Source organism: Anguilla rostrata, chromosome 1, assembly GCF_018555375.3.
Source record: "Anguilla rostrata isolate EN2019 chromosome 1, ASM1855537v3, whole genome shotgun sequence".
Lineage (NCBI taxonomy): Eukaryota > Metazoa > Chordata > Actinopteri > Anguilliformes > Anguillidae > Anguilla > Anguilla rostrata.
The window spans coordinates 79,621,489-79,633,952 of record NC_057933.1 but is presented as its reverse complement, the minus strand read 5'-3'; the positions used below and the strand labels follow the sequence as shown (position 1 = coordinate 79,633,952).

The following is a 12,464-nucleotide window of genomic DNA, read 5'->3' as shown; positions in this document are numbered from 1 at the left end:
CCAATCTTCACCACTGGAATTCACGGTTTGCACTACTCGAGCAGACCGTGTGCAAAAAACGTCTGGACAACAGCGCATTTGACACCCGACGAGGCTCATAACTTCCTGTATGCCATACGCACCTAACACATTAAACGTAGTGGCATACTCCGAAAATCTGTTCACCACATAGAGGTACTGAGATTCATCTGAGATGTTCCACCATGGAAGGGAAGTTATCCAGTTGTCAGTCTTTTTTTCTTTCGCAGATACTTTGGTGTCGTGCTAATGAAGGGTACTGATCCAGTCACGCACTGTCCTTTCAGTTGCCACTTAACTTGGCCTCCTTAGCTTATGCAGTATTCATGGGCCCTTAAGCACATTTTAGACTGAGATAATAGGATATCCTCCTTCCTCACATTTTAAATCCCTTCATGGTGTGTTTTAACTGTCCTGTTATCTATCACATACCACAGCACAATCACTTAGGCCTTTTTCCTTTTAGATATGATCAATGATGAAAGCACCTCAAATGACATCCATAGATAACTGTGATGCAAATTCATTTGCAGCAACAGAGAGCACCAATGGCATCAACTGATAATCAAATCGGATTATGCTGTCAGCTCCCCATATCGCTTGATGCCTGATCACTTGTGTCTCTCTGTGATAAGATTATGGGGTAAACAGAAATGCAGGAAGACCGGAACTAAATCAAAGGTGTCAAGGAAGATGATTTTGAGAGACAACGCAAGGGCTCTTACTTTCAGTGGGTCATAAATCTGCTGCATTCTTAATAAACTTATCTCACTTTGCCCTGGTAACTATTTTTAACTCTGTGGAGCTGACACGTATTTCATTGCCGATCCCTATTTAGAACTCAACAGAGCCAACCATAGATCCTTCTGATATGATGGAGGTCAGGTTGCAGTGTAGTAGAAAGTTTATGGATTTGGGGGTATTTCACGAAGCAGGATTGCTAAATTAGCCGGATAACTGTGCTGAGTAAAACCCGGAGCAGTTCTTTCTACTTCAGTCCATGTTCCAGATTGGGGAGGGTTCCGGGTTTTACTCCAGTACAGTTATCCAGCTAACTCAGTAATCCTGCTTTGTGAAACAGGTAACTCTGAGGTTACAGGTTCAGGTAGACTGGTGCTATAATGCACACTTGAGCAAAAAACAAAAAACTGACTGATTCCTGTAAACGGTGGAGTTGGTTCACTCGTTTAAAACAAAGACAGGGAACAAACCTGTTCTTTCACTCTGGCTTTAATCCACAGAAAAACAGGAAACTGATGTTTCAATTTCAGCTGATGTCTTTCTCAGAGTTACCTGAACATTTAATGGAGCCCACATATATAGCCTAGTTAATATAAAATATCTTGATTTTACTCCAAGCATATTGATTGCACAAATAACATTGTAAGCTAAAAAATAAATGCAAGTATACAGCTAAACCTGTCCTTCCACATCTATGCCTACAACATTAATGCTACAAAAAGGAAGTTCAAAAACCAAGAGAGAGTGAGAATAGCTAAAGAGTCCCTGGGCCCCTAGCTGAAAAACTGCACTGGGTAAAATCCGGAACCCTGCCAAACCTGGAACATGGACTGAGTAAAAAGAGCTGTGTAAAAAGTTGTGTAAGTCGCTCTGGATAAGAGCATCTGCTAAATGCCTGTAATGTAATGTAATGTAAGAGCTGTTCTGGGTTTTACTCATTACTGTTTTCCAGCTAACGCAGTTATCCTGCTTCATGAAATGCCCCCACCCCACAGATGAGACAAGCTGAAGTCTGAGGAGGCTTGCTGTCTTACAAGACCAAACCCAGCCATTATCTCACTCTTCTGAAAAGTCTGGAGACTGCCTCCCAAGGCCCAGTATAACACTATATCACATTACATTACATTACATTACATTAGCCTCATTTAGCACACACTCCTACCCAGAGTGACTTGCGATGCCGGAGGAACATCAGCGCATTCGCTCGATTTTAATGAGCCACAGTGGCAGACCTGGCTAACGACGTTCCCAAAACCGCAGAGGTAATATCGCCAGGCTGCAAGCGCAACGTTGACGAATGTCCGAAAAACTAAGAACCGCAATCCAACAACAGAATGTACACATTACATCCACAGCCAACCGTAAGAAGAGAGATATAAAAAAACATAAACATAAACGACCTGAAACCATAAAAAGTGCCGTAACCTGAATGAGCAGGAAAAGGGGGGAATGCTAGCGGTGCGGGGACAGGATGGGAACGAATGACCGGCCTGGAGAGGTGCCCAGCGAACGCAAAATGTCCTCGCAGTGTTTCTGGAGTTGTTTTGTCAACGTTGTGGCATTGCCGCTACATGGCCGCAACACTGTGAGTACGTTTCGTGCTAGCTGGGTGGGTGTTCAGTTCACTTCAGTACGCCACCGTGCTGTTTTGAGGTTACACTGTCGCTGTCCAATGAACAGTGACACTCGTTCATTGCAGCCCTGTGTTCATTCATTCAGTTTCAGGTGTGCTAATCATAGCTATCACAATCTTAAATAAATTTACATGTGCAAATGTATACGTGGAAAAAATAGTTACTCAGCATTCCATCTAGTTTTTTTCCCCCCATCTTATTCATTCAGGCCATGTAGGTAAAACAATGTAATTTCTGTGAAATTGCAATTACATTACACGAACTGAACAAATATCGCCTTTCCATGTAAATGCATTTCCCTTCTATTTCAATCTTATCATTACTAATTATTTGTTTTTTTCTTTTGTTTCGAAAGCCTATCTGCGGACTCAGCTGTTGCACTTTCTCGTTTTTCAATAGGTCTACGTATGACACGAGTGTTGAGTGATAACGTATCGATGTAAATTGTTCTGTTCCTGCTATAAACGAATACTTTCATACATTCAGAATGAACGGTATTTGCATTCGCCGCCTGTCAGTTGCGCAGGTCCCTGTGTAACGCAGGGCTCCGATGAAGTCATGCGAAGTCACGCGACACAGTTGTGGCAGCGCGAGAGAATGAATACGGCAGCCGGCGTGCTCTGTCTGTCTGGCAGACCCATCCCGGACCCAGCAGGCACCCTTCTCGGCTCGGCATGTTTCCGACACTGAAAGAGCGGGTAAAAGTGACTCCTCAGACACCCCCGTGACCTACTTTCCATAATTTCTTTATTCACGCCGCAACAGCTCAACTCGCGAGATGGATGACAAATCGAAAAGGCGATGGAGGAAATTAAGGAACCGCGCCGAGAAAAGACTGATTTTCGACTTAATCTTTTAAAATGAACGTTTAAGGAAAACGGTTTAGAGTGTAAACACAATAATTAATCATATTAAAGCTATCAGCATTCCATGCTTTCTTTCCAAGGTAGCTAAGGTAATCTTAACATTATGTAGGGAGATACGTAATGGATCACACAATTGGCTGACAGCACCATAAAGTAGGTCATCTATTATTATTTCATTTTCCCTCTTTTGAGCATTTGCCCAGCAACAAGACATTTACTTGAAAAATCGCCATGCGTTGCTTAAAACACGTAGGCCTAACCGAAAAGAATATATATAACCATATATAAATATAACCATATTCAAGCTGAGGAAAAGAGAAAAATAATTATTATATTTAGTTCTGAATATAATTAAAAGGCCAAACCTGGTACAGTTTCAAGCAAAGCTGCTTAACCATGAACCATAATTATGCAGTAAAAGCCCTTTGATTAAAAGAAAAATGGGTGTAACTATAAATTATAACTATAAGCTATAATTTATTTTTAACACAGTTTGACATTGCGTTTATAAATAAAGACCTTTTCACCACTGTCTCTATTGTTTTCCCCTTATCCATAATGGACAAAATTACACTTCCTAAAAATAAAAGATAAAGCATCTATGATCTGCAGATGATCTGCATCCTATCTCTTCAATAGTGTTAACAGTTTTTTTTTTTTCTGGGAATCTTAAACGTGTGAGGAGATCAGAGAAATTTATTTCAGACTGGGCTGAGAAGGCTAAGTCCTGCCCTGTGTTTACTGAAAACAAACGATGAATGATTCGGTTTACCATCCTCTTTCTTTGTTTGGTTCTGCTGTGGACTGTCAGTGCTTTTGTATGCCATATGTATGCCATCCAGTACTTAGCAGTGAAAATTTAATCTATGGGAGATTAGAAGGAAAATGTAAATCTCATCCTCCTTTGCTCCACTAACAGCTATTTTATCTCAACTCATCTTTTTCTCCTGTATTTTTTTATTTTTTATTTTTTTAAAATATTAATTTGGAAATTCAATGTTCTGAGAGTGCTTCTACTTTGTAATTTTGCAAGGATTAATGAATGAAGCGGGGGGAGGGCGGCAGTTAACAAATGAAGGTACGCTTGTTTTTCTTCAATAAGTAGGTAGTTTTAAAAAAAAAAGGGGGTGAGGGTTGGGTGCACGCTGGTGTTCCTCAAGTCAGGGGGCATCCTTACGAACTGCCGCACCTCACCGTGTCCACCGCGGGGGACGGAACAGGTTAAAAGCCGAAAGAGAGAACAACACTTGTAACTGACCTGGAACACCCTGAACATGCCGCCGGCCACGCCGTGCATAAACATCGCTCCCCGTCATCGCCGGAGGAGTCTGAGGACAGCTGTGTGATTTTTGGGCAGGTTCCCCCTGCGTGTGTGTGTGTCAGACCCCGTCCCCCCCCCCACCGTCCCGTCCCATCCCGTCCCGTCCTAACTGGCAGCGTGGCAGCCGCAGCTGACACACCACATCTTCTGTCCCCCGGCTGCTGGTGCTCTGGATGTGGTGGGTCTGATTTGGCCTTTCATCAGCTTGCTACACCCTCTGTGTGTCTATCTGTGTGTGTCTGTGTGTGTGTCTGTGTGTATGTGCGTGTGTGTGTCTGAGTGTCCATTTATGTTTTGATGAGTGTGTGCATGTGTGTTCATAATGAGCATATGTGGTTGTGTGTGTGTATGCATTTGTGTTAATGGGTGTATGTGGGTTGGGGGGGGGGGGTGAATAAATAAATAACAAACAAAATGAGAAACTGAGAGGTGCTGTTAGATCATGACATTTTAGACTTTAGGCTTGAACAAACCAAATAGTCTAGCCCGAAATCAAGAAATGGTGGACACAGCAGACCGTGGCCACTGTAGCGCATTGCATCATGGGGCCTCGCTACATGTCCAGCCATGTCCTGAAACAGCCTGAGGTGCGAACAGGCGCATGAGGTGTGAGCAGACACTGAGAAGCTGACAGGCTGCTCCGTCACTGTCAAAAAAAAATATATATATGCAAAAATTGCACCTATAGGGGTACGGTGGCTTGTCACTGAGGCAGTACCCTCAAAGGTATGCCCATTGTACCCTTCGTCCATTTACATTTGTTTTCTTAGGTACAAATATATGACTTGGTGAGGAAACGTTAACAGGAATCGTGCCTTAGAGAACAAAAACGGACCGCTACCATACCCCCTTTTTCTGGCAGTGATCAATCAGAAATAGATTCAACTTCCTGCTTTCAAATGGGAGTGTTGCAAGGTTTTACACTATGCCCGAAAAAACAGCAGAGAGCTCCTGCCACTGTTCCACATCAGGAGGGACTGGTTTGGGGTTGGGTTAGGTTTGGGGCAAAGGTAGAACTCTGGCAGGCCGTGAGCAGAAGAGGTGGCTTTAAAAAAAATGAAAGAGGTTTTAGAAATTGGCTTTTGGTGGGTGGAGAATTTCAAAAAAATCGGTTGCTAACGCCCGTTTGCTTAACCAACGCCCACCGCTAGGCCCGGAGCTTACAGTGCCTGAGCTGGATCCCGGCTGCGTGGTTACGCAACCCGTCTGCGCACGCCTTACACAGCTGCGCGTTTGGCCCGGGCGCTGCAGGTGACCCGGGACATGCAGGGGCACGCAGGTGCAGCCTCCGGGCCGCCCTGCCCTGTCACCAAACCCCACGTTCAAAATCAGGCCGTCAGACTGCTCAAGAAGGAATTTTTAAAAAAAACAACAACAACAACTACAAAGTCCTTAATGCCTTTCAGCTTGTTAACCCTTTAAAGGTGTGACATCACAAGTATGTGATAAGAATGTTCTGAGCTGAACATTCTAATGCCGATGTCACAATCACCACTGGTGACTGAAATCAATGGAGTTCTAGAATTCACTGAAAGATTTTTAATTCTTCAAAGGGTAAAGCAGACCTTTGTGCCACCTCAAGACACAGGCTCATGCAAAATAACCCATGAGAAAAAATAGTATTCAAAGCATACTATGATTTTTAAAACTTTAATTATACTTAAAGTATTCTTTAGTATGAAGTAGCATCCTTCAGGTATACTTCTGCATTTTTGGTAAATCCATAATTTTATGTATTTATCATTTCTGGGTAATGCAAGCAGCCTGACTTTTGTGCCTGTCTATACAGAGTACACGAGAGCCTAAGTGAGCACAAAAGGATTCTTAGCAGTATACTTTAGTAGATTAGCACAGTAGCACTGCAAACAAAACATTTAATCAGAAAAAGTATTCCTGTACTAGCTTCAACTAAATTTTTTCAAAAAGCAACTGCAATGGTATCAGCAGTGGTGTTAGCATGTAGCGCTGTTGCAGTGGTGTTAGCATGTAGCGCTGTTGCAGTGGTGTTAGCATGTAGCGCTGTTGCAGTGGTGTTAGCATGTAGCGCTGTTGCACTTGCACACGGCTGGACTGCTCACGATTCACTGCCCTAAGAACTGAGAGCCTATTGGCCTTGATAAAGGGCATTTGTCTGGTGAGGGCCTTCGGCTCGAGAGACGGAAAGCTCCAGGCCGTGCGCGTACGGACGGCGGGTCGCTGGAGGACCCGTGAGGTGCTGTCACGGGAAGGTACCGCAGGGCTAACGCCCCGGAGGATTCGCGCGGCACAATCGAACCCTTTTAGCCGTTCTCACCGGGGAACGCCGGGGCTGGCTGAACGCGCCTTTTTTCCAAGGGCAGCTTTCCAGAGTGACTCACGCAGGTAGGAGGAGTGACTTCCCCCCCCTCACGTGTTTCCAGACCGAAAACAAAATCCTCAATCTGGCAAAGGCACCAAAAAAAAAAAAAAAGAGAGAGAGAGAGAGAAACAGAGAAAGAGTACAGCTGAAGAAGGCCGGGGGGAGCGGGTCACGTGGTCGCTGGGGATTTGGCGGGGTTCCCCTCGCCGGTTTGGCCACGGCACTCCCCGCGTTTCACCGCAAAGCAGCGGGCAAAGCCTCTAACCCTCCCCCAGTGAGCTCCTTTCCATTAACATGCTGACAGTAAAAGGCATTATCTACAGGCAGACTGGTGTTTTTTTTGAAAACGCAAAAAATACCCGCTCTCCCGTCCACACAAAAACGGCGTTTTATGTCTCCGGAAAAACGGAGCTTTTCTTAAAGACGCTCTCCAGAGCGGAGATTTTTTTTTCTCGAAATGCCCGTTTTCAGTGTTTTTGACGTGGACGGAGGACAATAGAGCTTTTTGTGCACGCCGCAAATCGTCTGAACCACATACCCCGTAAAGCACAGCGAAAAAATTGTGCGCAGAACACGCGCTTATTGTTCAGTGTTGGCGTGATCAGTCCGGGACTGTGTGTGGAGGGGGATTTTTTTGAAAGCAGATGGGGAAAAAAAAAAAACATCCCCGGTATTTTCAAAAACTTCCATCTAGGTGTAGACGAGGCCTAAGCGAATCGATGCGTTTCCTCCACGCCGCTGCAAACTGACCGGGCGCTCCTGCGGAGTCTAATTTAACAGACTGCGAGGTTAATTGAGCGATTGGCAGTTCTGCACGCGCCCGCATCCACCAGCTGTGAAACTGCTCAGCGCGCTTCTCAGCCAATGGCCTGCCGAAATGGGACTGACTCAGCCCACAGCGTCCCACAGATGGCACGGGCCCTGTTCCTGTTTTTGGCTTTTGCATCACCGACCGATGGGGGGGGGGGGGTTTGCCATTATCCCAGTGACTTCCCCTGTGACGACACCCTCGGTTGCATCGATCAACGTGTGCCATGAGAAGACTGTATAGCTGAATGCTTCATCTGAGCTACTCTGCAGAATGCCCTCAGATATTTACACATAAACACACCTAGAGAGAGAGCGAGAGAGAGAGAAAGGAAACACACAAACATATACACAGAATGCAACACAAAGAGAAACACATATAGTCACACAGACACACTCACACCTACACACAGAGAAAAACACACACACACACCTGCGTACAGAAAGAGAAACCCATAGGCACATACACACACTCACCTATACACAGAAACAAACACACACACACACACTCTCTCTCACACACACACAGGTCCCCTCTGCGCAGTGCAGTGTAGGGCTGATGTCGGGACTAATTGCCCTGCCCTCAGCTGCTATCACGCAGGGATTAGAAATTGTTTTTCGCTCACACACACACACTACCTCCTCCCTTAGAGGCCCAGAGATTCCCCTCGCCTTCATTATCTCTCCCCATCACGCATACACACACACACGCCCCACCCCCTCCCCCCACCTGCCCCAAAAACAAGAACTGCACATTAAACTGACAGAGATACCAGCTGGTCTGATGTTCCAGAGCAGCCCCAGACCAGCCAAGGAACAGCTCCAGAGCAGCCCTAGAACAGCTCCAGAGCAGCTCCAGAGCAGCCCCAGAGCAGCCTCAGAGCAGCCCCAGAGCAGCTCCAGAGCAGCCCCAGAACAGCACCAGAACAGCCTCAGAGCAGCCCCAGAGCAGCTCCAGAGCAGCTCCAGAGCAGCTCCAGAACAGCCCCAGAGCAGCAGAGTCCAGGCCGGCCACAGAAGCCTGCTCAGCCCAGCGGCCCTGTGTCTGTGGCAGGGAAGGAAATAAAAATCCTGCCTCTTTCCATTTCTTTGCCACGGCTGTTCACATTGAAGCTGGCCCCAGCCTGTTTTTTTTATTTATTTTATTATTAATATCATTATTACTTTTAAAAAAAATAGTACTAGAACATGGGGTGGGGGGAGGGGTGAATTTACAGCCTGTGTGCTGGAAAAAGCACTCATCATTTTGCAGTCTGTGAAGCAGCTTCTCCCAACATCTCTAATTATTTTATGTCTTCAAATCAGGCTTGCTTGCATGGTGTAAAAGTGTGTCATTAGGGCCCATAACCACACAGATGTTATAATCACATGCAAACTGACTTGTAATTCCAGTAGGGTGTGTGTGTGAGAGAGAGAGAGAGAGAGAGAGATGGGGGGAGGAGTTAAGAACGGCCAATAAGCACCCTTTTACTGCTGAAATATAATGCAGAAAAAGCATAATCATTTTATGTACTTATAATAAAAGCAAAATGAGCCCTCAGCTGTATAAAGCACACTTGGAGAAACGTAAATAAGTGCGCTCTACCATCCATTTTATCGGTCATCTGCTACTCAGTAGGACACGTGCATATCCCAATGAACAGAGGGCCCCGTTAACAGGGAGAGACGTGTATTTCAATAGAGCCACTTTGTCCACAGAGCCTGCGGTCTCGCGGCTTTTTAAAAAGCAATAATCCTGGGTGGCGATCTTTAAAAAAATCATACAATGACAATGGAGCCACGACTAAGGTCGCGCGGAAACCGGCTCGCGGACAAAAGAGTGTTGGAGGCGCTAGGACCGAGGAGAGACGGGGATTGTGAATGAGATGTGACCCCACCCCTGAGAGACAAAGACCCCTTCAATCGGCCTTCAATGGGCCATGTGTTTTACTAAACACCATTCAGGACTTTTAAAATTTGCACATCACATCGATTCATTTATAATAAACAAGAACCGTTTCCCCTGCTCAGGGAAGTGAAGGTCCCTTTTTGTCTTTTTCGATTTAAATACAAGCGAGGTTTCAGTCGCGAACTTCCCTTGTGCGGTTGATTGTCCCCATTCACCCCACCACAATGAAGGAAACAAACAAAATAATTCATTTTAAACGTTTAATACTTTTTTGTTTTTGCAAAAACCGATTATACAGCTCACATATTCATGGTTTGTTGTAAACATTTCATACGTCTTGAAACTCAGTCATTTTTTTTAAAACAAAGAAAATCCTTTGTACCACAGGCTTAAAGACGTATAAAAATAGTATAGCACAATACCGATCTTAATAGGCCCCCTCCGTAACAGAGAAAGCATAACACTAATTAAGATACAAGAGGCAATTGGGTGTTTAAACCTTTCTTTACCAAACATCTCAGCCTCGTATCTTATGCACAGTGCAATCGTGGCAGATTGGTTTGTGTTTTTAACTGCGCCTTATATTTAAAGACGACTGATGGTGGCTTGTTCAACTGTAGTATTAACTGAGCAAAAAATAAAATAATTGTATTATAAAAGTTCAGAGGATGGTGCGTTTAAATGCTGATGTTGAGCTTTGGGGTAGAGCCTTGGGCTAGATCCAAGACCTTGTGCAAAATGTGGGAAACGATGGACGCAGCAAAGCGGGTGGCTCTCCCGTTCAAAACATCCACTTAAAAAAAAAAATTACAGTTAGTCTCCCCAAAAACTGAGACAAAGCCTCGTAAAATCGAAACGGCCTGCGCGCCATGCTGCACCACAACCATCGCTCTCGCCCCTCGTTCATCCTCGTCAAATGCCCACTTAACTGCTTCAATAATGTCAAAGATTTCGGTCCACAGGTCTAATTTCGAAGAGTCATCGAGTTGTCTTGTGCTCGGCATCACAGAGACATAGCCAGGCCAATATTGCTAGTAACATTTATTGATGGGTTTGGCAAACCAAATGCGTCCTCACCAAAGTTTCTGTCCATACAGTCAACAAACAGCTTAATGCAGTAACGTGGCATTTTTTAAAATCCTCAAAATCTGACAGTGCCGTTGTGCGTTGAACACACTTCGACCCCCCCACACTCTACGAGCCCATTGGCTGCAGCGAAGTCCCCCACCCGCCCAGTAAAATCGGTGGTCATAAAATAGTCTTTATCACTGGGAGTGAATCAGGACATAGTGCCCGTGCATCTCTCGTCCTGCCGCTTCGAAACTAGCACAAAGAGCACGAGTCCCGTCTCTCCGACGAGTTGCTTCAATCCCGGTCATTCAGACGGACGCCGGGGGGACTCGCTGCGCTTCATTTGCTAGTTTTCAGTAGTTTCAGTCATTTAACAAAAGAGTTCACAGCAGCTTACAGCAGTTCGCGCAGCCCCCCGACTGGCTCGAGCGCTTCTGCAGAGCAGCTCGGGTGGCTGTCTCGAAAACCTCCCGCACGCCGTCCTTCGTCTTCGCCGAACACTCCAGGTAGTCGTACGCCCCGATGCGCACGGCCATGGCTCGGCCGTCCTCCGTTTTCACCGGCTCCTGTTTCATTCTCGCCAGCTCGTTCCTCACGTTCTCGTCGTTCCGCAAGTCCTTCTTGTTGGCCACCAGTATGATCGGCACGGTTGGGCAAAAGTGCTTCACCTCCGGTACCCACTTCTCGGGGATGTTTTCCAGGGAGTCGGGACTGTCCACGGAGAAGCACATCAGAATGACATCGGTGTCCGGATAGGATAGAGGGCGAAGTCGGTCGTAGTCTTCCTGACCGGCTGTGTCCCACAGGGCAAGTTCCACTTGCTTGCTGTCCACCTCGATGTCCGCCACGTAGTTCTCAAACACGGTGGGCACATACACCTCGGGGAACTCATCTTTGCTGAAGACAATAAGTAGACAGGTCTTCCCGCAGGCGCCGTCTCCTACAACCACGAGCTTCTTGCGGATAGCAGCCATTGGTTCAATCTGTGATCTTTTTGGCTACAAATAAAAAGTAGAAAAATTATTGCGGATTACCACAGATTCGCCTTTTTGACGTTACCGTGACGGCTATCTAGCAAATTCTCTCTGAAACTAAATCTGTATTTTCAAAATTATCGCACCAATTGCTATAAAGTCTCCGAGCAGTCCGCTCTTCTCCAGCTTTCTCAGTCAAATTCTAACTAGGAACCAGAGCGCTTCCTTTTTAAAGTGAGCAGCCGCTTTCTTAATATAGCAATCCAATAGGAACAAGCTGGATGAGGTCACTCTTTCGAAAAGAGGAGTTGATTGGCTCTACGGTATAACTTCTAAAGATAAAGGAGGAGTTACTACTCACCACGAGGACCTGTACACTGTCTAGGGATGAGCTCAGGGCCAGGGACTGCGCTAGGGGATATCAGAATTCTGGGAATTGTAGTGATTCAAATGGTGGGTCGTGAGACTTACTTTGTCTCTACCGCCCCTTACGTTAGGAATACACTGAACTTCTCTCTCAACTTAATTAGATTTTCTTGTCCCAGCCATACGTCATACATTTTTTGCTGTGATGTAGCAGTTCTTACATCTAGCTGAGAGTCCCGAGTTTGTAGTAGGAATGGAATCACCTTTGTGACATATAAGCACTTTACATTAAAATTTGAACGAATGAAAGTTAAGACTGGTTCAGGCCTACAATTTATTTATTCTAATCAGAGAGAAATTGGTTTACAGCCAGATGAAATGTTGAAGTGCATACCCAAGTCCAGCGGAGATGTGCTGATATTAGGTCATATCCTGGCAAT

The 12,464-nt window shown here is 45.5% G+C and overlaps 1 protein-coding gene across 1 annotated transcript; it reads right to left on the bottom strand.

Moving 5' to 3' along the window:
- Positions 1-9,859: 9,859 nt before the first annotated feature.
- LOC135236872 (rho-related GTP-binding protein RhoB) lies at positions 9,860-11,936 on the bottom strand. Its single transcript, XM_064303462.1, has 2 exons — positions 11,805-11,936; positions 9,860-11,682 (listed from the first exon to the last, which is right to left on the bottom strand). Exon 2 carries the CDS (start codon positions 11,656-11,658, stop codon positions 11,068-11,070), a length of 591 nt encoding a protein of 196 aa, XP_064159532.1. The 5' UTR covers positions 11,659-11,682; positions 11,805-11,936; the 3' UTR covers positions 9,860-11,067.
- Positions 11,937-12,464: the final 528 nt, after the last annotated feature.

What these genes read in the sequence shown, in the direction of transcription:
- LOC135236872 (XM_064303462.1), bottom strand. Translation starts at nt 11,658, where the DNA reads ATGGCTGCTATCCGCAAGAAGCTCGTGGTTGTAGGAGACGGCGCCTGC.